The sequence below is a fragment of the Theobroma cacao genome, chromosome 9, assembly GCF_053813885.1.
Source record: "Theobroma cacao isolate CCN51 chromosome 9, ASM5381388v1, whole genome shotgun sequence".
Lineage (NCBI taxonomy): Eukaryota > Viridiplantae > Streptophyta > Magnoliopsida > Malvales > Malvaceae > Theobroma > Theobroma cacao.
This window is the reverse complement of record NC_142647.1, coordinates 50,389,904-50,415,616: the sequence shown is the minus strand read 5'-3', so window position 1 is coordinate 50,415,616 and position 25,713 is coordinate 50,389,904. Positions and strand designations below refer to the sequence as shown.

The following is a 25,713-nucleotide window of genomic DNA, read 5'->3' as shown; positions in this document are numbered from 1 at the left end:
TAAGGGTGGGTCTAGTCATGAAAAGACAAGTATGTTTATCAATGCAGTTTTTACTTGGCATGATGGGAATCAAGGTCAAATAATGTACGTCTTCACACGACTTCATGGTAAAATAGTGAAATATTTTCCCGAATAAAAAAATGTTGAGCATAATTAGTAGCATGTTTTAGATCAGTTTGGCGTTGCCTTTTGAGTTTCTATAATATTAATAGCATGTTTTTAAAAGATTACAGAGGACATTTATACACTCTATATAGATAGATTGATAGAGGGTAGGTGTGGAAGTACAAGTAGAGGGTTTCCAGGGGGAAACTAGAGAGCTAGCGGTAGCACAGTAGCTGCCAAGACAGGAGGAGGAGAAGAAAGCAAATTAACAGTCAAAGAAACCCCACCACACCACTCACCCTCCTTTCTTTCTCTAGAGTGACTATTTTGTATTTGTGGTGTGGCACTAAAGAGAGCTTGTTTTAGCTTTTATGTGATGGAGTGAGAAGAGAGATTAGAGATCAGCTTTTTGTTGCTGCTGCTACCTTGTAATAATATTATAAATTAATATACTTGCAGCGTATATCTGGAAGGAGAGAGATAGAAAGCACTTTATTATCCGAAATAATAACACATTCCCTGGATATAGGGTTGCAGCATCTCCTGAAAATCTCCGATGAAAAGAAAAGAAAGGGGAAGAAAAGAAAAAGAAAAAAGAAAGATTTGTATAGATATTCAATCGCTTTCCCTTCTCTGACTCTCATGAAGACAGCGACGCATCCTCTTCCTCTTCCTCTGCCTCTGCCTCTTTCAATATACTACCTATCTTCCGTGATTTGTGCACCTCTCTCTCTCTTTCCGCTTTTCTTTCTTCATCTTTCTTTCTCTCTTACATGGTTTCATGAGCTTCTCCTTCTAATCTGTTTAGTTTATTTCTCGGTCCTTTATGTAAGGGATCCGTAACTGATCTCGTCGTTCTAGCGTAAAGGATTTAGCCTTTGTGGAGATGTGCGCAGAGCTGTCAGTACTGGAGATATTGGGTGTGACCAGGCCTTAAATGAAGAATGTCCTCATTCCTCACCACAAAACTGGTAAGTGAAGTGATATTGGTGTTTAGACTAGACTCGTTCATTCATTTCTTCTCTTGTCTTGTGCAATAGCTGGCATTCAAACCCATAACTAGTTTACTCTCCTCGATCGGTGTCATGCCACCTTAATTAGCTAGCTGCTTCCTTCTGCTGCTCTGCTTGTATATGTATATACATCCGGGATAACACTGCTCCCTTGGCCTTTTTCTGAGGTTACTGCTGATCTTTTGCTTTATATAATATATATATATATATAGTGGGTGATTAAATTTTCAGCTCTGGATAAAATTAAGAGTAGATCTCTGAAAAGTGCTATATATATATATATATACACACACACATACATACACTTGAAAGATATTAGTGTTGATGCGTGATAATCACCCCTGGCCCTGGGATTGAGTTCATGTTTGATCTAGTATTCTTTTTGAGTGGTGCACGGTGACCTAGGCCGCAGCGCCTTGCGGAATCTGTCCCATTTGAGCAATTGAGTTGTCTAGTCTAATTATCTGTTTTAGTGACTTTTCTTTTCTTGGTATGAGAAACCTTTTTATCACTCATTAGGGTTAGGGTTCATGTGAGCATTTTTCTCTACTTGGGAAACGTCTTGATTTCTAGGCCTTTCATTTTTGGATTTCCTTAATTGACGTTTGTCCTTTTTTGGTTGGCTTACAACCCCATGATTCTTAATTTGCTCCTATTTGCATTGTGCAAAATAAATAAAAACTTTAATTTCCTTAATTATTCCATTTTTGCTTCATCCTCCTTCATCCTTATGGGGTTTGATTTGAGATAGGGTGGATGCTACAAATATGAGCAACAACAACCTTTTTTCATTGCCTTTTAATGAACATCCCTTTCACGTTAATGTTGACATGGTTGGTTATCAAAGCAGATAATTTACTGTACTTGTATTACACAGTCACAAGTGAAGAAAAAGAAAAGGACATTGCTCATTGTTGTAATACTAATATTTTTTTCTAAATCCAGTGATCGCTGAGAAGATTTCCCAAGAAACTTATGGTCTAATGTCTTCCCTCCCTAGTAAGTGAATTAATTATCAGTGTTAATTGTTGGAAATACTCCCCATCAAATTGTGGTGCACTTCATTGAAACTATACTTGTGTATTGACTGTGTTTGTATGTGTGGGTGTTTTAAGCTATAGAATCTTTTCTTTTTCACCAATTTTTATCAACTGCATCACACAGTTGGATAAGTTAAGAATGGTTTGTGTGTGTTAGTACATTTGTTTAGAGGAATGGTCTAAGAGAGCTTCCTTCAGTCCACTCATGGATGGGTTAAGGGTTTGGATTAGCTGCCGACTCATTCATTCAAACGCAGTAGAAAGGAGTAGTTATTGCTACTGTGAATGTGTGAATGATGCGGGAGGTAAATTTCATCCTTCTCCTCTCTGTACTTGGACTGAAGGGAGCTCCCTTTTGTCACTTTCCTTCTTCCTAATTTTGCATAGTTACACAAGACTGATCTAGCTATGAAGAAATTAAGTAGTCGAAAGACTAGAAAAAAAATCAGTAAAAAACTTGAGGCCTTAGCAGTTGAGTTAACTTGTTAGGACTTGGGATCAAACTAAAATGCTTAACCCGACCAATTTTGCTATGAAAATTAAATTTCCACCTGTAATTTATTCACCTTTCTATCGTATTTTACCAAGTATTGATCTAGGTAAGGAATGGAAATGGAGATGTGTGTATCTCATCCAGGTTAGCCTTAATTGTTTCTTTTGTTGTGTGAGTGGAAATTAATATTGTTAGCTAGTGTTTTTCATCAAGGCTAAACATGCATGCATTTTCTTTTATTCAAGTAGTGATTTTAGCAGCATGGCTTCTTACTTTTTTTTTTTTCTAAATTTATAATTTTTTGCCGCGGCCGAAAGGCTGAATCATCCTTTTCTGGTTTTGCTCGGTTGAACAAGTTAGATTTCAGCAAACATGGCAACCAACAATAATGATGCTTGTGTCTTTTATCTTTTTGTAGTGTCCTTAATTTCTCAACAAAATACCTTCGTCATTGGGCTAGTGCGGCAGTAAGGTATTAATCTAGAGTGTGTTAATATTTGCATCGAAGGAAAAAGGTCTAATTAATAAGTAACTTAATTAGTGAAATGTCAAAGATGTAATTAATGTCATGAACAAACTAATCTCAGGCCTTCATGTGGAAGCATATATATATTTATATCTGGGACTGGGGTAGTTAATAGTTAGATGAAAACTGAGGCATATTATATATATATATATATATAGATAGATAGAGAGATAGACAAATAGAGATAATTAATTAGCTTGTGATGATAAATGCAATTAATAATAGATTTAAGTAAAACCCCAATACGTTAAGACTGGACGTAAAAACATGGTACACTGTGAAAAAGTGATGAAAACTGATGATATACTAGCTAAGGCTAAGCTAGCTACTAGCAAGTCTACTTACTAGTTAATAACCCTGAAAGGGCTGAAAAAGGCTGTAATTCTGAAGAGATTGGATCTCCGCTAATTGGGCAGGGAAGCTACAGTATTTGTCTCTATTCTTTTGGACTTGGTGTACGCACTGGTTGGAACTCGGAACTTGGAGCGACTTCGAGAATTGCGTTGGAATGGAGGGTGCTCTATATATTCTAGTATTTCTATCTCTATCTCTATCTAAGCCACATACTGAGTAATTCTGCGTGTGGAATCAGGCTTTTAGGAAATGGAAAAGGAAAATGGGGGTTGCTCTTCCCGGTGCCCGGTATCCAGTATCCAGTATCCAGTATCCACTGTCCTCTTATATAATAATTAGCTGCAATAGCATGCAGACAAATTGACAATGAAATATACACTATTATTTATATATCGTCTGTGGCGGTTTTGCTTCACTTCTTTTGTGGAGCTGAGGCATACGCTTTTACATTTTCAAGTATGGAAAAGCTAATTTTATAAACAAGCGATCTGATCTCAATCACTTGCTTAATTAAATAAGGCACTTCCCTGGAGCCTCTCGAGAATGCAAGTACGATTGAACTACATTTTTAATACGACTACTTTTCCGTTTTCTAGGTAACGAGCCGCGGCATGTGTCTGCGCTTTAACCTTTGTCTTAAAATAACACTACTTGTACTAGCTAGTGTCACTTTCTTTTCTCCTATGAATTGCGCCCTATTCTTCTTCTTCTGTTTTATGTGTCTCATGTCAAGCAATTATAGTCATTAATTCTTAAATTACTTTTGGTACGTTGCTGAGAATGTGATTACTAAGCATATAATTACTGAAAATAGTAATTTTATAGCATTTAGTATAACAAGGAAAAATGATGATTGCAGAAAATGTGATTACTTAGAGCATTATATTACATTGTAGTGTTTGGTTTGTAAGCATTTACTGAGAATATAATGTAAATTGATAAAATTATCTTTATATATAAAAAATATATAAATTGAATAAATTTTTAATTTTTAATATAAAATTTGACTTTTCAACTTTAAGTCATTAAAATGATAAGTAATAACATTAAAAAATTTAACATAATATTTTTATATTAATTATTTAAATATTAAAATATATAAAATTACTAAATATTTATATTTACCTTAAACTTATAAAAATTAAAAATAAAAAACATTATTCAAAAAAATCTATAGATAGATAGAAAATTCTATTGATAGATTATATAATCTATTGATAGATTATATTATCTATTAATAGATAAATACCTACTAGTAAACGTTTAAACATAATCTATCGATAGATGTATTATTTTAAGCGTTCCTGACGCTTTCTTTCTCTCAAACAATGGCACTCAAACACATTTTCCTCTCGAATCCTGTTACTTCTTTAGTAAATTTCCTACATATCAAAACTACAAATTTTTTTTCAAAACACTTATAAATTCTTGAAAATTTATATTAGAGTTTCATAAAACTTAAAGTCTCAATCTCTCCAATTTTCAAATTTGGTGATGAAATTTGACCCAAATGTGTTAGTGACGGGCTACCCTTCCTACGGGTAGTGAGAAGAAGGAGAAAAGGCCAAAAGGCAAGAAGGAAGAAAGTGGTGAAGAAGGTAGGAAGGCGAGAAAGGCTCAAGAGGTTAAGTTAAGGAACAAAAATTTTTTTACTTTCCATTTGCTAAAGGAAAGTAACTTTCCCTCCGGAAGATAAGGGAATGGCATTCTCTTCTCTCATTGCAATGACATTGCTGAGGGATTACATTTCCATCTCCAAAACATCAACCAAATGCTGCAATATGATTCCCTACATTTTAATTGCAAGGAATGTCCCTCATTTCTTATCTACCATACGCCCCCTTAAACTTTTCTTAAGATATTGACTTGGTGGAATGGAGGATGGACAGCTACCATCCTTCATCCCCGGATGCCTTCCCTAAATCTCTTTGCCTTTCCCAGTCTCTTCCATTCCACTGCATAGGCAATCCCTCTGGTTTAGATGTTAACTAAGATTAATTATACTTACATCTCCCCTCTGGTTTCAAAATTTTTCATTTGAAACATCCTGTTTACAAAATAAACGCTTTCGAGCCAGAGTGGATTCAATCTAAAAACCTAAGCCCAAACTCAGCCTGACCTACGAGCTTGAGCGGACTGGCTTCAACACCTCTATTTGCAATGAAAGGGACACCCAACGTGTAGCGTAACATGGAAAAATAGACTGACAGCATATGAGGTTAGCAACACATAATATCCGTCAACTTCTTTTTCTTCTAAAGTAAATCTTACTTAAGCATGTAATTACATTAATTAGGAAAGACCTGCTACAAAGAAAAACTAGTTTCGAGCAGAAGCAAACAAAAAGTAAGACAGCAACGAATGGACAAAAATGAAAAAACCAGAAAAGTCTAGTATGAAAGCGCAAGAGCAATGTGAGTCTTGTTCCAGGTTGATCAACTTCAAATGGCCAGCTAGCTAGCTAGGGTATGCTCCGCCCTGGTTTCCATCAATCATTAAGTAGATGCTCGGAGCTGAGGCATCCGATGGGAAGCAGGGAGGGAGACATAGGCACATAGCCACCAAAACATGGCTGATTGAGTAGTAGCTTTGTTTAATGTTAATTAGTGGGGGAGTAGGAATCTAATATTTACAAGTGTGAAAGAGCTTTATTAAATGGAAAGATGAGGCTACCATCTCGTGATTCCATCTGTAGATGAGGTGGGCTTGACTAGGATATATGTATAATGTTCCTGGTGTCTACATTGCGCTCTTTTACTTTCTTCTTGGAAAAGGAAACTTGATCCGAATGAAATGCTCAGAGCTGGAACAACAGCTCACCTTTTTCAAAATCTGACCATAAACAAGACAAGGCAAATTTATCGTTTTGGCCAGGATGCTGCCCTTGAAAGAGAGGACAGGGTTGAAAAGTTCTAAGTAGAGATTAACCAGGAAATTTGCAGAAGCAACAGCTAGCACCGCTGCAGTTTTTCAATCATCTTTGCATATTTTGGTTGATATTCGTTTATTTTTATATATATGGGAGTAAGATTTTGTCACAACATTTAGTTGAATTCCATTTGGTCAAAAAGAAGTTTGAAAGTGTGAATAGCAATGTGGCATAATGCGAGGAGCATCTTGTAGTACTGATCAACAAAAACCTGTCAATCCTGCAGAATGCAGTTTTCTTTTCTTTCTTGTTTTTTAAGTTTGTACCATAAAAAAGGAACACTCTAGTCTAGTCCAGCCCATAAGTAGGGGAACCGGGCTGAGCAGCTACCGGGCTTTGTGTAACAATAAGATCATGGACGAGACTAGAAAAAGCTGCGGTCAACAAGAATAACTACAGCGTGAGCTTAAGCCACACAACCTGGGCGGGCATTTTTTATTCAAAACGGGGTGAATCATGTTTATCTGCGCTTCATGGTCAGATTCCTTTCAGCAATGAGCCAAGGCCAAGACCACTGCCAAGGGTAACTTCTTAATTTCCTCGTTTTGATCAAAACGATTGGTCCAACAGCCCCGGATTGACCTTAAAGTAGCCTAACATTCCTGATTCAGAATTATATAAAAACGTAAACAATCAAAACTCCTATTGAATTGAAATGTTGCAAATTCCACAATATTGCCACGTAATTGTTAGCCGTTAAGAAAAAGTTGAACAAGAATTGCTTGAAACCCAAGTACAGTCCAAGGAAGATACCACTAAGAATTCAACAAAACAAAAGTTCTTTCATCACGCACCAACATTAATGACAATAAAAGCCTCAAAATACTACTACGACTTGGCCAAGTACTCCCATATTTTAAGCAACTTAATGTCTTAAGCACTAGCATGCAGGAATGCTCTTCCTGGTTGGCGATTCGCCAGAGGTCCATGGCATCCAAGAAGCTGCAAGGCCAAAAATACGTCTTATTGAGTTCATAGTAGGGTATAATTAACAAGGAACTCATCACAAGGTGTTAACAACCCAATGATAAACATCACCAAGGAAAAATATGTAAGATTTAACATCTAAGACAAACCTTAGCGTTAACACCATCAGGCACAATGCGATTCTCCGACTTGTATTTCAAATAATCAGTACGGCTGTACTTTGTAAAACCCCTGAATATTGTAGAAGCGCCAGTCACTTAGAATGCCATATAATTATAAGATGTGAAGTATGTAATCATTTTACAAAGACGGAGCCCCTAAAAGCAGTTATGACAAGTGAATTGCATACCACTTCCTGCTGACAATAATCTTTTGGCGACCAGGGAACTTGAACTTTGCACGACGGAGGGCCTCCTGTGCATGATGGCTGTTGCTGTCCTTGCAACGAACAGAAAGAAGAACCTGACCAATGGCTACTCTTGCACAAGTGCCTTGTGGCTTGCCAAAAGCACCTCGCATGCCAGTTTGAAGCCTATCAGCTCCAGCACATGAAAGCATCTTGTTGATACGCAAGACATGGAATGGGTGAACACGGACGCGCAAGTGGAAGGCATCCTTTCCAGCATATTTGGCCATATATTTGTTGCAAGCAATTCGAGCAGCTTCCAGGGCTTCACTAGACACATTTTCTTTCTCCCAAGATACTAGGTGCACACAGAAAGGGAACTCATCCACACCTTTCTTTTTCATCCCCACATCATAGATCCTGATCTTTGAATCAGGAACACCACGGCAATAACGTGACTTTGGGTAAGGCTTGTTTTTGATCTGACGATAACACCTTGCAGGTCCTGCAAACCAATAAATCATGATAATTTCAATTAGAGAAGTTGCTATAGTTTACACAAGAAATGTCATATCCTGAATTCTGAAACAAATCCTTTAAGAGGCAATATAGTGTGAAAGATCTAAAAGATTAATCCAGAATGCCAAGCATCTAATACTAGCATGGTTTGCAAATGTGAACCCAGATACCCGGAGAAAGGACAGTGAAAGTGGGAGACTCATTTTCATTTGCTAAATGTATTAAATTACAGAGACAGATCCCTTCATATCATAAAAATTTTCCATCTAAATATTGATAGATAAGCTAGAAAATTTTATTATTTTTCTCTTAAAAAAATGGCAATTACCATGCCATCAATACACCAGTAAGAAGTCATTTGAGTATAACAAGCTCTTCTAGAAGCAATATGATAAAAGCCGATGCAGCAAAACGGAATGCTTGAGAAGTAAATAAAAAATGAGTAGTGAACAAAAAAAGGGCAAGATTATAAAAGGAGAATAAAAAAACATGTTAAGAAGAAAGAAAGGAAACATTAAAATAAAAAGATTTCAATGTTTAGCAGGTACATATCCTCAAACGTAGATGTAGGCACTTTGCAGTTTGAGATAATTCATCTCATCAGATTCATCAACAGACAGCAGATAAGTCAACATATCCACAATTAAGAGATGGCGAATCAGTCCAATGCATTTACAAGAGTATGCAATCCATCCATTTAGTCACAGAATTCAGCAATATCACCAGCTCGTTAAGATTCCACCCCACAAGTCCCAAAATGAAAAAAGAGAAACATTGGTGTAGCATTGTAGAATTGCATGGAACGTAAAAGGGTAAAGGCAGGCATAAATTTCTAATTAAAACACAAAATTCGCAAAGTCTCGTTACTTTGTCAAATCCAACCAAATCTAAGACAGACTAAATAGAGAGATAAACCATCACTATTCATTTTTCTTCCAAAAAAATAAGGAAAAAAGAAAACAAAAGCGACAGTGTTCTATAAGCAAAGCAAATAAACACTAAAACTATACAACCATTCCTTAAAAAAGCGGAACAATCACTCATTTGCAGGTTACTTATTCAAATACAATACAATCGAAAATGAAAAAAAACGCGCAAGAGATTAACGGAGAGACTCACTCCTTCCCATGGCGGCAGGTCTGTGGAAATTTGCCGCTGCAGCTGAAATAAACCCTCGAAAAATGAGAGAGAAAGAAGAGGAAAAGCTCTATATATATAGCATAAGGTTAAAAACCCTAGCTAAAACTAACACGTTCTACGCGCCATTGTACGTGTGTGATTGCGTCATCATTCAATCTTCTTAAACTTCAGCCCACCAGTATTGGGCCATCACGTCGGCGCGTCGTCGGCTTGTTTGACCCAACTACTGGAAATCCTGGGTTGGATTGGACCTTAGAAGAAATTTTAAAAATGTAGTATTACTTGTTTGTTTGTGGTAATAGAACTATTATTATTAATTATTACTAGGAATAAATAAAAAAATTTTCTTAAAAGTAATAAAATAAAATGAACATCTTGATTGAATAATATTGATTCTTTCACTAAGATTTTATGAATCGCAATAACTAATATTACTTTCAAAGATTATTCTTTCTTTGTTTCTTTCTTTCAGTTTTTTTAAGAAAAAAAATGCAAAAATAACTCTTTAATTGACAAATTACATGCATATACGTGCGTAGTTCTCAATTGAAACAAAGAAGTAATGAATGTACACCCCATGCCATTTTCATTTTTGTAATCTGTTGAACTTAATTAGATATTGCTTGGATAATTGTAGAATCAAATGTTGGTGTGCTTAGCGTAGGACAGCATATAACAAACTATCTTTCATAACTACTTCTATGTTGTACAAAAACAAGGCTATGTGAAGAACATTATCTACATATCAGGGACCAAGAAAGCAGATGGTCCAAAATTCACAAGAAGATAGCCTCCATCTCCATCCTGTTTCATCTAGGTGTGATGGTGGGAACGACTCCACTAACAAGGTCACTTCCAGAAACATCGGATGACACATAGGGGTTCTTCACCATTGAAGATGAGGAAGGTGGAGTCATCTTTTCAGGTACAGTGTCAATGGATTCTGGAACTCCAATTTCAGACTCTGGCATCATCAGCCATATATTTTCAAGTTCACGAACCACATCTGCCATCGAAGGTCTAGAATCTGTCTCATCTTGGCAGCATTTCAGGGCCAATGTCACAAACTTCTCCACACATTCAGAAGGATAAGAACCCATTCTCCCATCAACGACCGAGAAGATCATACCAGAATGATATGCAACATTAACCTGATGCCCATTGAAACCAACATATCATGAAAGAATACAGACATACAATCTGAGTCCAGACAATCATCAACTTGCTTGATATTGATATTCCATGCAAGGAATTAGAGATTGAACATCTTATTTCCCAGACACCCACCCCCAGGAGAAATATCAAAGTACCGCTCTTTTCCCTCCTCATTTTAATGGAAAGAAAGTAGATGTAGCCTACATCTTATTTAGTGTAATGATCCAATAACTTTTGTTTTCAACCTAAAATTTCCTACGTGAAGTGGAGGATGTCACTGCAATCAGAATCTCAAGTTCAAGGAAGAGCTGCAGATAAACATTACCTCTCGAACAATGTTTTTGCCATGTGAGATCGGTTGCATCCCAGTCAAAAGCTCTAGAAATACAACGCCTAGGCTATATACGTCACTCTTGTCTGTCAACTTATGTGTTAGGAAATACTCAGGGTCGAGGTAACCCTGCCAAGAGAAAACAAATATTAGACACGGAGATAATAGACTTTTTTAACCACATCCTGATTGTTGCATCTTCCATGAGATAGTACAAGTCAATTTCACCAATTTTGAATTCCATCATATTGCAATTTTCCAGTGCACCTCTTATAAGTTACATATAAAGGAGGGCTTTTTCATCATGTTAAACCAAATTCTGGCTTACACTCTGAATTGTTTGTATTATTAATATTTCCAAAAATTTCAAGTTGCCGTGCTGGTTTGTCCTAATGCTAGCATTATGACATCCAAGGACTCAGATGCTAGAACATTGCTGTTTATCTAGAACACTGGAGATATAATCAGGGAAAAGAGGAATTGTACTGAATAAAAAAGAGATACGAGTAAAATCAAAATCAGGTCTCTAATCAAGCTACAGTTCAATAGTCTCATTATTTCTTTGAAACTATCAATAAAAAAACTTACTGGAGTCCCCTTTACAACTGTAGACACATGAGTAGGCAATGCCCCTTCGACATCTGGAACTGGGGCAAGCCTCGATAGTCCAAAATCAGCTACCTTTGCAGTAAACTTTGAGTCCAATAGTATGTTGCTAGCCTTGATATCTCGGTGGAATATGGGGGGATCAGCTTCTGTGTGTAGGTAGAGGATTCCCTTGGCTGAACCAAGGGAAACTCTTAATCTCATCGCAAAACTCAGAGGTTCTTTAGACTTAGCTGTTATATCATATGAATAGAACATCAAATTAAAGCACCTACTATTAGCATAAAAACCTAGAGGACTAGAAAAAGTTAATTTTGCATTCCTATATTGTCTAAAAGGCACAGTTAACTGGACAATAGATGAAGTACCAGAAAGATGATCCCTCAGAGTGCCATTTGACATAAACTCGTATACCAGCATCTGCGTTTGCAACAAGAATTCATGTGTAGTTTCTCTCCATATGATGATGTTCAACAAATACAAAGAGGGAATAAATAAGAACTAGTTCTAGTTTATCGTAGCACAAAACATTTGGAGCATTAGCACTGCTCGTAAAGAATGAAGTTAGAAGCAAGTATTCACCTTGTTGAAAGTGACAAAAGAGCCAAATCTAAATTGATAAAACCTCACTGTACCCCTTTCCATCTGTGTGTATGTATCTTCTCATTTTATTTTTTGGTTATAGTTGAAAGTAACTATTCAAAAGATTTTACATATTTCAGTTTTGTTTTGATTTCAACAATTTGAAAATATTTGTTAAAATTGCATTTAGTGCGTAAGTGAATGGAAACTGTACAATAATGATTCATCCATTTATCACATTGCTGGCCAAGCAATAGATGGGTTTAAGGTACAATGGATTCCACTAAGGATAATACAGGTGAATCAAAATTTCCAAAAGTGATGGTGTATGCAATATGTACGATACATAATCAGAAACAGATGAGTGCAAGTACCTGCTCGCCTTCTTCATCACAATATCCAATCAAAGACACAAGGTTCCGATGGTGTAATCTTGACAATAATTGAATTTCAGTAAGGAACTCCTTCTCACCCTGTAATGATCCCTCCTGAGCACGTTTTATGGCTACTACCATGCCATCAGCCAAATTTCCTCTATAAACCTTTCCATAACCACCTTGGCCAACTTGAGTGGAGCTGTTAAAATTGTTTGTTGCCATGGCCAATTCAGCATAAGTAAAACTCTTGACACCATCTATCTTCATTGAAGCCTTAGAAGCTGTACAGAGAAACAAGCTCAATGTTAAAAGCAAACTTTCTTAGACTAGCAAAAAGGATTTTGCATAATTGTGTGCCAATGATGAACAAGACTATTTGAATAACAACAAGATAAATGAAAAACAATTTCAGTCACAACTTGCCAGATAAATGATGAACAATAATTCAAAATATCAAATATAAACAAGAATGTTTGGCTGCAGACAAATAAAAGTGTGCACAATGTCCAGATAGAAATTGCAATTTGCATAGTCAGGCACATCCAATTTCAAAAGTTTTAGATACTCACTATGACGTCGTTTTGAAACTACATGATAGTTCTTCAAACGGACTCTCAAGATTAAGAGTGTAACAACTGCAGATAATGTAACTGCAACAGCAATGCCCCCCAATACAATGCCAATCAGTGCACCAGTGCTTATACCAGATTTTGAAGTGGTGACTGACACTGCAACATCAATGAGAATTTAGAACTATGTTAATAGACTAATCAAAGTCATTCGTCATCAATACTATATCCGCGTGCACATAAACAAGCGGCAAATGCTAAGTTATGTCATCTCTAAACGAGTCGAGTGAGACATTATGAACTTGGAGTTTCCATTTAGGTTCCATATAACTAACAACTAATTATTCAACTAATCATCTTAAGCATTACAGTTATCTAGTGGTAGGGGCAAAGTGGAGCTTTATAATTATGTAAGGAATAAGCATTTACAGTTGTTGTGTGTGTAACTGCTAAAGTTGCAACGAAAATATAATTATATAAGAGATAAGGTTTTCGAGACAAACCATCCCTATAAATGTCCAGTAAAGGGAAGTTGAGAAGTTCATATGGTCCAAATATATCACTATCAGGAATAAGCCATCCAGTGAACATGCTCCTTATTCGGTGAACCTCACTTTTATCAAACATATGACGATCGTTGCCACTGGCGTTATAAACAGGATAGAGCTTCAGGTACATTTTCAGTCGAGGTCCTTCTTCCCATTCAAACGAATCAATATATAGCTGATGAAAATCCAATTTGAGACCAGAGGTAAGGTACGCCTCAAAGCTAATTCTATATGGAGGAAACTCTGAAAAGCCAGGACTCTTCAACCGATATTCAACAAGCAGAGGGGCAGCACAAAAGCAAGATATATTAGATGTAGGGGAATATTCATAAGGAAATGGACATGATTGAGGGGGACAAGCAGTAGTGGAGTTTGTTGTAGAGGGACTTCTAGTATCATTCTGACTTCGAGATCCACACAGCTGGTTTAAACTTAAATCGACATTTACGCACACAGGGTTCCCTTTGAGCCTGAAAATTGTTGACATAAATATCCATGCTAGTCATTAGAGTTAAACTTTAAAAGCAAGTTTAGAAGCAAACCAGAGAGTGACATTTGGAGGGAGGTTAATGCTGCCTGAAATATTAGTTAGCATATTGTTCTCAAGATCCCTGTAAGTGTCAAAGAGCCAAAAACCACTGCTTAGCAACACAAGACACTACAAGAATGATTAAACATTCTAACAAATTGTTGCACCTTTGACCTCAAAACAGAAACACATAAGGCTGCTGAAATCAACCAAGGAAAATTAACTTTTTAGCTCATCATATCAGGACCAAGATGTTTGAGGTGCAGAGTTGACAACATTGAAAAAAGTTAAAGCACATGTGCGTTCTTTAGTTCTTACAGGGTAAGACTCTCTGTTGCATTCAAAGTCTTGTTCTGCCAAAGGAAGGATGAAATGGAACCATTCAATGAATTATTGGCAAGTGACCTGCAATGGGGAATAACTTCCTACTTGAAAAAAGGCATTTACAATTCACAAAGTACAGAAAAAGAAAAGAAAAAAGAGTTTGGCTTAAAAAAAGCGAAGGAAGACAGAGGAGAAAGTGCTCACAATATCTGAAGATTAGGTAGGCCTGAAAAGTTCGCAGGAATGCTTCCAGTAAGTTTATTGTTGGATAAATCACTGCACATATTGATTACATAAATGTCTAAATTCGTAGAAAACATTAGTGCCATAGTCCACAGGGTTCACAAAATCTTGCAGATACTTCTTAAGGAATATGAAACACAGAAATATGGAGATTGGAAGATTAAGAATCTTACATGGTTGTGATATTCTGAGAAAGCTGATTTGTAGGTATGGTACCGTTTAGCTGATTTGAACTAAGATCTCTGAAATTTATATGATAAAGTCATTAGGAGACATAAGTCTAATTGTTGCATCCCATTTTCCTAATGGGAAAACCATGCCATCATACAATTACTTATGACAGAACAGCAAACATATGAACTTACAAATAACCAAGTTGGGGTATCCTGCTTAGATCAGGGATTGGTCCTTGCAAATGACAGTTCCTGAGGCTCCTGATAAAGCCAGGTAGTGCAGAAAGACAACCACTTATTGAATGAGAAAGTTGAAGGATTTTATAATCTATTTAAGTGCATGCTTAATAGTCACTGAATCCATATAAAGCTTCTAAAACCATTAAGGTTAGGGACAGTTAAAAGACAACATTTAGCTTCAGTAGATACTTAAGTGGCACAAAGTATCGAAGTTGGAATACCATGGGACTCCCTGTTCAAAATTGTCAAGCAATTCTAGTAGGGTAATTGAAGTCATGATGAGTCAGAAAGAAGTTTACAATTTTCTTTTCAATCATTAATATATTTAAATAAGTGCTTGTGCATTCCATTGCTTGTTATTTTGCCAATGTTTTCCTGCTAAATTAATTTTGTAGTGTTGAATCTACATACGTGCACAACAAATTGCAATGCTTTCTCCTAACACTTCAATGCTTACATCTCAATTACAGCCTATAGAATACAACAAAGATGTCAGCACTATGCTTCCCATCTCCACTTTCTAAACCTACTTGTAAACAAAAGATACAGATGAGTACTTACAACTTCAACAAATTAGACATGTTGCCATAAGTATCTGGAATTGTAGTCCCATCAAAGTTGTTGTTATCAAGTTGACTGCAAAAGGTAAAGTTAACCAAGCAAAAGATTAATCATACATTATAATATATGGAAAAGTGAAAATTGTTTTTCAAAAGAATAACATCCAGGATACAAATATATAAAAAAGGGCAAGCATAACCACATGTCCTTTTTTTTTTTTTGAAATTTTTCATAGCAAAAAATGTACTTTTCTCACACTATACCTATGCCTCAACTTTGCTCAGTGCTCTTCTTGTGGTGCTTAACAACTACCCTAGCACAAGAGCTCTCTCTCTCATCTTCATGTTTTAATTTCTTAGCTATATCATACAGTTCAGAACAAAATATTTTTAGCAACAATGTTGACATCATTAAAATTTGCATCAATCACATTCAGTTATATAATCAATTGGCACCCGAGCATTTGGCTCATTGATTGGTGCATGATCCCTTTACTTAAAGAGGAGGGTTCGAATCCCCCTTCCCCCAATTAAAAAAAAAATTATATAATCAATTGGTTTGTCCTTCCAAATAAATAGCAAACATGCCATTCCATTTATACCTGGTTAAATCAAGTGATTCAATAATTTTCCAACAATTAAACAGTTAATATTTGCTGATTCTGTGCCCTGCTGAATACCTAGTGTTGCATGCTAAAACATATTGTCCTTAACAGTATGTCCCCCAAAAGCTGTATTATAAGAAGCATTAAAATGCCAAAAGAAGTCAAGAAATATAAAGAATCAAGAAAAGTCAAGTTTGTCTAAGTTAGAGCATTAATTAAATCCTCTCATTTCCATGAAAGTAAGAAGAAAACATACAGGATAGTCAAATTCGGCATTCTGGATAACTCTGGCGGAAGATACCCGGATAAATTGTTATTGTCAAGAAGGCTGCAGAAACTCATATTGTTAACAACAGATTGATATGATCATGCAGGAAAGCAGAAAAGCGTAGAATAAAACTGAGTTGCAGATGGTCACTCATTTAGATGATAATGGAGATGAATGACATGAGTAAAATTTTAAGACAACAGCTGGTAAGGAACTTACAAGTGAACAAGATATGGTAAACGGGCGAGTTCAGGTGGAATTTGTCCACTAATTGAATTGTTGTTCATGTGACTATTCACCAGGGTAGAAAATGAAACAAATGAATAATAAATGTGAAGAAAAGGTAAAGTAGAAGAAACAAGAAGAAAGGTGCTGATGGGCTGACCAGCAAGAAGAAAAACACTTACAAATGCTTTGTTTTGTCTAAGTTCGCAAATGATATAGGTATTGGTCCAGATATGTTGTTCTGGTCAATTTGTATTCTGTCTAGATTTGGAAGATAACCAAGTTCTTCAGGCAAAGAACCTGTCAAGTGGTTTCCATTTAGGAGCCTGGAAACAAAGAATATCATATATAAATAACAAAAATAAGCATATACATGCAGTTAGGAAGAATTTCAAAATGACCTATTAGTGTAATCTGCAAAAGTAGACAACTTACAGGAGTTCCAAGGATGCAATATTGCCAATCTCCTTTGGTATACTTCCACTTATGCTATTCCACATAAAATCCCTTTTGGAAAAGTCAGAAGAATATATATCAGGTAAAAACAAAAACTATATGCAATTATTAGGTGAAAAATGATAAAGAGTCTTTGGCAAAGGGATATCCAAGAATATAATTTGAATTGAGATTTAAGACAAGTTTGTAAATTATAATATGTTAAGCCTCACAATATATTTAGACGAGACAATCGGCCAAGTTCTGGTGATAAAGTTCCTGAAAGATTCATATGCAATAGTTGCCTGCAAAGAACATGACAAAATGGAATAAATCAGCATAACAACATTGTTGACAGAAATGCTTCTTTGCTATCAGGAGCTAGTCTACTCTGAAAGCTGATATTTTGCTCCATGAAATTCTCACTAGAATCAGCATAAGATGCTAGTAAGCGTGCAAAAGTATATTGACACTTCGAAAAAGGTGAATGCGAATGCAGTTTAAAATGGAGATCACTATTTTCGTGCTGAACACTTACAGTTCTTTAACATGTAGATAGCCATCATCCTGAGTTGTATTGAAGCACAAAACTCCTGTCCAATTAGATGTGCATGGGTCTCCTCGATTCCAATTACTCAAATTCTTATTGGTATCAATCAAACTTCCCTTGATGGCTTGTAATGCCCTGACTGCAAATTAATGCAAATGGAAATGGTGATCGACATCAAAAAGTAAGGACTTCCATCCAACATGGAAAGAAAAAAGGATCTAGTGAAGTTCAGAGGTAGTCATGCTCTTACATCTCCTGAGAGATGGTGTTGGAACATGGAGGTGAAAAAGAAAATTTACGGCCAAAAGTCCAAAACTACCCTCATATAATACATCCAATCCAGGATTTGGCAAAGTCAAAGACAAAGTGTGAGTAAAACATGCTTAAATATAGTTCTCTTCTTAAATGCAAACTAAGAACAAGAATTGATACGGATATGCTGTGTGAAGTGTAGGCAAAAATTACCTTCAACTGGGTCCGTAATGCCATTTTGTGCTCCAACAAGTAACGAAGACCCAAAGAGCCACATAAAAAAGAAAGCTGCAACTGTCCAAGCCCTTGATGTAGACATCATCAGAATCCGAAACTCAGCAGAGTTCTGAAACATCTATGAGAACCCAGAGCAGCTGGGTGTTTTTTAAATCTCCCAAGGCTCCCCCAGGTGCCACCAAAAACAAATACGTCAAATCTTCCTTGTTAGATGAATACCGAAGAATATATATACTTTTCGTTCCTTTTGATACTGGATAAGCTAATAGCACAACAAAAGAGGATGAAATTAAACACAACAAAGCAAACTGTGAAGATGAACAGAAGTAGTAGATGAAGAAATCATTGGTGTTACCCTGTTCTGCTGAGCGCAATGAAAAAAAAGGGGGGCAGGGGGGAAAGTGTAAAACCAAGACCTTGGGTTGTGGTGAGTTGGTGTTTGGTATATGTCTGACCAGGTCGACATGAAGACTGCCGCGCAGCTGATAATGATGCCGCTGATGGAAACACCTTCCGTTCTACTTTCCATTGCTATTTTTATTATTATTATCAGTCTCTGTATTGGTAATTAATATATATATGGGTTGTTTGGCAGTTTGGCTTTGACTTTCTTAGGCGGAAGGAGGCGCAGGCTTTTATTTTATACTCTACTCACAGACAAGAAAGAAAGCTGCTCCCCTACCCAGGCCCCAGGGAGAGATTCACCCCGCACACCGGTAACTTTGAAACCTCAGCCTTGTACTTATTGCCTCTCCGTTAGTGTTACCTGTTATTTTTGTTGGGTAAATTACATAAAGCCACCCTGTGACAGTTTCCCGCCAGAGGCTTTTTCCTATCCTGATAATTATTATAAGGTTGAATACCAAATTCATTCGTTTTTATCTTTTAATTGGGTTACAGTCAAAACTTTTAAAACGTGATTAGCATCCTGTCGAAGATGATGTTAAAACACTTAACCCAGACACATGGAACATTAATTAATGACAAATGATACATAACCTAACCTTTGGGAAAGTTGGATGGATGCATGGTATGAGCAAGAATTGTAGGTGTGGGTGTAGGTCATAATTAATCTTCAAAATTAAATGTTGCCTGGATTTCCAAGTAGAAGCCAATCCAGTAGTAGCTTCAAAATAGGAAAATGAATTTTGGTTTTTATTTATTAGTAAGAATATAATCACAATATCTGCCCAAAGATATATATAGTATCAGACTAGCATCCAAAATGTGATGCAACCATCTTTTCTGTGCTTAATGATGCCACATAAATGCGATCGCAACAGCATCAAAGGTAGATGATACTAAAAATATTTTTTTATTGAAAGGCAATACTAAGAATAATTAACCAGCAGTGTCAAAATCTGATTACTTCCAAGACTAGTTTCTGCCAAAATTGGTTCAAAAGACGAATGAAGAGATCAACAAAGGTTACGTGCGGAGATTAAAACAATTTAAGTTGAATATGTGATATGCAGTGTACCAAAAGAAATGAAATTATAAATTGAATATCACCAAGACTAAGTATTATATATAATTCAATGGTTCAGTTATACACGTTGCTTTTGAGTTTTGATTGAATGCATAAAAGAAAATTGAAAACTTGCATGCATTTGCACCACATTCTTTAAAAAAACCATTTTGGTTCAAGGGGTTGGAGGTAAATACAGACTTTGAAAGGATAGACATATTACCTACCCAGTAGTTGTTTTGATCGCATAGGAATAGAGCCTATTGGCGTGTAAGCTGGCCCGTCTACCCAATAGATTGCGTTAGCAAGACCTGGTCTACCCAATAGAGATTTATTGTCAAAGATGGACGCAATGGATGATTTCATGGGACTCAAGTTTCGAAATACATAATAGTTGTTGCCATTCAAATTAAACCAAGTCCAGGCCATGGCAGCTGCATGCATGCATTCATATGCCTTGCCCATGTTAACAGATCATAGGCCGATCGCGAGTAGTTAGCTTTGAGACTTGAAATGAGGAGCAGTGTTTTTGGACATCATGCAGACGTAAGTCTTGAAAGCTTTATTTGATAGTTATATATCCAATACATAAGCATAAACACAGAGAGACAAGGTAGAAGATGGATGTCAAGAAATAGAGATTTTTTGGTCCTTTAATTGGTTAAAGAAGATGGTTCATTGGATCATGCATGTCCTGCCTGTGGCCAGCATCCGGGTTGTGATATTTCTTCCACTTTGGATACGTCGAAAACCATCTATCAAGTAGCAGCAATAATAAATTAATTATTATGGCTCTAGCTTAGCTAACTCGCTAGATACTACTTGTTTTGGAACGCGTTGCATGCTTGGCCGTCAATATCATGGGTTGCAATTACAGTAGAAATCACGTGTTCGGATTTAATTTCAACTTAATTTTGCTTAATTTTAAGGTTTAGATTTCTGATCATTTCAGTGGATGAGCAGATGAAATCAAAGTTTTCAACCAAGATATTTTAAATTTGGATAATATCATAATAATGAACGAAAAAGACTCCTTGCACGATATTTTGACAATTGAAGAATGACACAAGGACCAATTCCAAATTCCGAGTGCTGTGAAAGTGATGGCATTCGCATGCGCCTCATCATCACCACGCCATCAGTTTTCTTCCTTCTTCGAATGGGCCTCGCTTTTTCCATAAGCAAATGGCGTTATATGGGCTTCAAGATTTGCCCAAACTTTGAAGCAGCAGTTCCTTCACAGAGCCTTGTAAAAAGCTTTAGGCCCAAGCTCGCCAACCTTACAGCTACAGGGGATACTTATCCTTCCCTACCCTAGCATGGCATTGGAAGGTGACATTATTGAAAGCAAGAAAGCTATGGCTCAATACAGGCCACAATTTAGATACACGAAGAGCACAAGTTAGAGAGCGAGGGACCGACCAGCAATTTATTGGCTCCTCATAGGCTAAAGTTACAACTTTGCAAGTTGCAAAGTTTGCATAGTTTTGGAGCCTCCTGGTCCCCGCACATGCAAAACCCAGAAACCAGAATCATCCATCTCCATCACCTCTCTATCCAGAACCCCAGATGCATTCTTCTTATACAGATATACAATTTCACCTATTCCTAGGTTCCTTTCACAAATGCAAGTAAAATCTTACTGAATACCATAATTAATTTGGTTGAAACAGTCTAAAAGTTTCCTCGTTGAAAGTATATGCGGTATTGCCTTGCAAACAATTCAATTATTATAGTAAGAGGAAAGCCTCCTATAGTTATATATAGCCACATGGTTCAAAACTAATATAATTTTATATATGTATTAACCTGAAGAATGTTATGGTTCTGATTATACAACAATAATTGGTTGATGTGGGCTATTGCTACCATTTTCAAAATGTATTAAGTACGTATAGGAAAACAACCTGAATATGATGGATGGATCGGATCAGCGACATGTTGTTATAAAATCGAAAGTGATGATTTAGATATTAATTTCTCCATATATATATATATGTGTTGATAAAGCGGGTGTATGGTACGAAACTTGCAGCAAATAAATAGTACGGTCGTGGTCGGTAGGGAAGAAGGGGAGACAAATATTCTCATTCCCCAAAAATTCCTAAATCGCGAAAGTAGAAAATGAATCAAAGTTTTCCAAGTATTCGAGTGGGCCGATGTGGCACAACATCTGACGTGTAGAGCTGGTATTGGTTCATTCGTTGGATACTTGATTTCTAGGGGTGCCCACCCCATGTTATCTTGTCCAACGGATCGAGGATGAGGGTGAGGGTGAGGGTGGGGTTGGCGGAGGACGTGGGAAGACGGCAGCCAAAGCTTTATGACGTTGTCAGCTGGACAAGTAGCAACCACATATTTGAATGGCAGAAGACAATTTCATTGCCTACGGTCTCTCAATGATCGATGTTCGTGTTCCAGTCAATTTACTTAATAAGTGAATAACTATTGACACTACTAGGGTAATGTTAATAAGCTGACCGACAAGTCAATGTCAGTTGATCTGCCCACTTTATCCTTTGAGCCGGCTTCTTCAGGCACTGCCATAGCCATACTATTTGAGCCGGCTGTAACATAAAAATTATTTCTTAGGTGAGCATTTGCGAATTTTAATCATATTTAATGATTAATTAAATATTATTCAAAATTATAAAAAATGAATCCCATTTTTGTACTGAAATTAATTCTAAGACTTTAACACATGTATTGCCACTTATATTCGTTTTCTTTTTCTTTTTCCATGTTTACTTAGACATCTTTCACAATTTCATTATTATAAGAAATTAAGATGAACATAGCCAAGAAACAGATTTAGCTGCGACTGCTAGCCACCTTTTGTTGTCCTCGAGCAGTTTTAGGATAGAATGATCCATCAACAAAGTACTGCCAAAGAAGCATGTCGCCACTCACCACAAGCCAAGAGGAGTAAAAAGCAAGCTCAAAAGAGCCAATAAGATAATTGAAACAAGAAATCTCTATAAAATTGAATCAACTTAATTAGAAGGAAATCCTATTCTTATCCGTACCTCTATTCTTGCTCCAACCAGCGCGCCTATGGCTACCCCTGTGATGAGCAACAGCAGGATGTCCTCTGCCATGGAGAGGACCGGCCAGTGGTAAAATATTACATTAATTAAATAAGCCTCCCAACAAACATATACTACTACTTCTACTACTACTTGGTGTATGGATTGTCATAGTTAGATTCTTAATTATCATTTCTGGTTCATTTCAGGGTTTTTTCTCAAGAAATCCCGACTGATGTTGTAGTTGAAGCTGGTGAAGCCAATTTCAATCTTCACAAGGTGAGTATAAAAACTTTTTTTCAAGGAAGAAAGATCAAATTAGGTAGTGATTTATCATTAGTTTAGAGTGAGTACGTAATCAATTAACGCGATGGGCATGCGCGCGCGCAGTTCATGCTGGTGGCAAAGAGCAATTACATAAGAAAGCTGATATTGGAAACAAAAGAAGCAGACTTGACAAGAATCAACCTGTCTGACATCCCCGGAGGCCCTGAGATCTTCGAGAAGGCAGCAAAATTCTGCTACGGTGTCAATTTCGAGATTACAGTCCACAACGTGGCGGCTCTCCGATGCGCTGCAGAGTATCTCCAAATGACAGACAACTACTGCGACAGCAATCTGGCAGGGCGCACTGAAGATTTCCTCTCTCAGGTTGCCTTGCATAGCCTTTCTGGCGCCGTCGTCGTCCTTAAATCATGCGAAGATCTGCTTCCCATGGCTGAGGAGCTTAAAATTGTTCAAAGATGCATTGATATCGCTAGTGCTAGGGTACTATATAGCTTTCATCAGCAATATTTTACTTGCAATTTATTGATTTATTCATATATAGTTCAATTAAAACATGGATCAATTTCCCACAGGCTTGTAGCGTGGCGAATTTCCCTTGCCGTACGCCTCCAAACTGGTGGACCGAAGAGCTATCGATCCTTGACGTTGATTTGTTTGGAAGAATCATTGCCGCAATGAAACAACGGGGCGCAAAAGCTCTAACCCTAGCCAGCGCTCTCATAACTTACGCAGAGAGATGGCTCCGAGATCTAGTACGCGACCATTCAGGCAACGGCATCAAGTGTTCCGAGCCTACCGACTCTGATCTTCGAATCCAACAGCGTGAGCTTTTGGAGTCCATGGTGGCGCTGTTTCCTGCAGAGAAAGCTGCTTTTCCAATGCACTTCTTGTGTTGCCTTCTCCGCTGTGCAATTTTCCTAAAAGCCTCCAGTGCTTGCAAAAACGAGCTGGAGAAACGGATCGCCGTCATATTGGAGCATGTCGCGGTCGATGATCTTCTCGTCTTGTCTTTTACATACGATGGGGAGAGGCTCTTGGATCTGGATAGCGTCAGGAGGATCATTTCCGGATTCGTGGAGAAGGAGAAGAGCATGGCTGTTTTCAACGGCGGCAACTTTAGGGAGGTAACTTCCAGTGCGATGCAGAGAGTTGCAAAGACAGTAGACGCATACCTCGGGGAGATAGCAACCGTCGATGAACTCACCATCGCCAAATTTAACGGGATCGCCATACTCGTCCCTAAAGGAGCCAGAAAGGTGGAGGATGATCTCTATCGGGCCATTGACATCTATCTCAAGGTTCATAAATTAATTAAGCACCCCGGATCTTCAATATTTTTAATAATGACTCCATTGACAAAGAAAAAAGAAGGGAATGGAATGCTTAAAAACTGTGTACATGTTGATTAGCACTCCATTAGCAATAAGTACTTGTGCATATGTTATATATATATATATATATATATATATATATATTGTTTTAATTAATTAAGTAATGCAGGCTCACCCAAATCTGGATGAGATAGAAAGAGAGAAGGTATGCAGCTCCATGGACCCCCTGAAGCTATCTTACGAGGCTCGAGTCCATGCTTCCCAAAACAAGCGGTTACCCGTGCAGATCGTTTTGCACGCTTTGTACTATGATCAGCTGAAGCTAAGGAGTGGTGCTGTGGATGATCGTGAGCGCAACGTGGCAGACGCCGTGGCGACGAGGAATCAGTTGCAGGCAGATGTGTCGCTGGTAAAGGAGAACGAGGCCTTGCGATCCGAGCTTAAGAAGATGAAGATGTACATATCCGACTTGCAGAAGAACAATCAAGGAACTTGTTCAAAGAGTGCTGCAGGGAACAGAAAGCCTACCTTCTTCTCTTCCATGTCCAAGACTCTAGGGAAGCTAAATCCCTTCCGACATGGCTCCAAGGACACTTCTCATATAGATGACAGCCTTGGCGTGGACGTCACCAAGCCTAGGAGAAGAAGATTTTCAATCTCTTAATTACCACCTGGCTTAATTAATTACCATTATATATATATATATAGGGCCTCCTACTTAGGGAAGGGTTTAAGATTGGCTTGTGATTCTTAATTTTATTCTTTTATGCTTTTCTGTATTTGTGATGAAAAACGCTGTTATTTATATAGCTAGGCTGATGAATTTGTGCACAACAATATCACAATGGTTTTCATTCTTTTAAATAGTTTTACCCTGCCTTTGTGCTTTATTTGATAAAATATGGAAAGAAAAAAATAACTTGTGTTAAATGATTGAAAATTTAAAATTATAGCACAAAATTTATATAATATCTAATATATATATACATACATATAAAATATCAACAAACTATAAAAAGATGGAGCCACAATTACTTTGGCATACAAAAAACAAGAAAATTATTTTTTTCAAGAGGCCAAATCAGACTTGATGATCTATGATGCGAGCTCAGGTCAAATTATAGTATAATTTTGTTTTTATATTACAAGTTATTTTTTCAAGGAAATTGAAATCAAGATAATTAAATAATATTACAAATTATTTTTTCATGGATAATTCTACCATCAACTTAAAATAATTTGTTCTCTTGATCCTAACAATTTTAACATTATTCTTTCCTCTCAATATAATTTTATTAAATTAAAACAATTAAATTCAAATTAACAAAATAATTTTCATAGACCAACACTTTTGGGTTCCAAAATTTTGGTCCGAATTAGATGAGCCCAATAAGCCCAA

General features: G+C 36.9%; 3 protein-coding genes and 1 long non-coding RNA gene across 5 annotated transcripts; 2 read left to right on the top strand and 2 right to left on the bottom strand.

Annotated features, from left to right (window-relative positions):
- Positions 1-364: 364 nt before the first annotated feature.
- Positions 365-4,218, top strand: LOC148761075 (uncharacterized). 2 transcript variants are annotated; one of them, XR_016028457.1, is made up of 3 exons: positions 365-1,076; positions 2,064-2,117; positions 3,594-4,218. It is a non-coding gene; the product is annotated as an uncharacterized LOC148761075 (long non-coding RNA). The 2 variants fall into 2 exon arrangements; XR_016028456.1 differs by lacking the exon at positions 3,594-4,218 and having other exon boundaries at positions 2,064-2,259.
- A 2,887-nt stretch (positions 4,219-7,105) lies between these two features.
- LOC18591109 (large ribosomal subunit protein uL16) lies at positions 7,106-9,512 on the bottom strand. The gene is made up of 4 exons (XM_007017044.3): positions 9,372-9,512; positions 7,737-8,238; positions 7,537-7,618; positions 7,106-7,402 (listed from the first exon to the last, which is right to left on the bottom strand). Exons 1-4 carry the CDS (start codon positions 9,379-9,381, stop codon positions 7,334-7,336), a joined length of 663 nt encoding a protein of 220 aa, XP_007017106.1. The 5' UTR covers positions 9,382-9,512; the 3' UTR covers positions 7,106-7,333.
- Positions 9,513-9,884: 372 nt separating this feature from the next.
- On the bottom strand, positions 9,885-18,712 carry LOC18591108 (Leucine-rich repeat protein kinase family protein). Its single transcript, XM_007017042.3, has 21 exons — positions 18,557-18,712; positions 18,178-18,463; positions 17,701-17,851; positions 17,396-17,467; positions 17,163-17,234; positions 16,910-17,053; positions 16,722-16,793; positions 16,491-16,562; positions 15,631-15,705; positions 15,022-15,090; positions 14,830-14,898; positions 14,618-14,689; positions 14,408-14,494; positions 14,103-14,171; positions 13,516-14,030; positions 13,013-13,171; positions 12,441-12,724; positions 11,853-11,904; positions 11,467-11,717; positions 10,873-11,007; positions 9,885-10,543 (listed from the first exon to the last, which is right to left on the bottom strand). The coding sequence occupies exons 2-21, from the start codon at positions 18,317-18,319 to the stop codon at positions 10,202-10,204; spliced, it is 2,904 nt and encodes a 967-aa protein (XP_007017104.3). The 5' UTR covers positions 18,320-18,463; positions 18,557-18,712; the 3' UTR covers positions 9,885-10,201.
- Positions 18,713-22,626: 3,914 nt separating this feature from the next.
- Positions 22,627-25,151, top strand: RPT2 (Phototropic-responsive NPH3 family protein). Its single transcript, XM_007017041.3, has 5 exons — positions 22,627-22,785; positions 22,905-22,974; positions 23,086-23,463; positions 23,556-24,281; positions 24,484-25,151. Exons 1-5 carry the CDS (start codon positions 22,724-22,726, stop codon positions 24,976-24,978), a joined length of 1,731 nt encoding a protein of 576 aa, XP_007017103.3. The 5' UTR covers positions 22,627-22,723; the 3' UTR covers positions 24,979-25,151.
- The last annotated feature ends 562 nt before the right edge of the window (positions 25,152-25,713 follow it).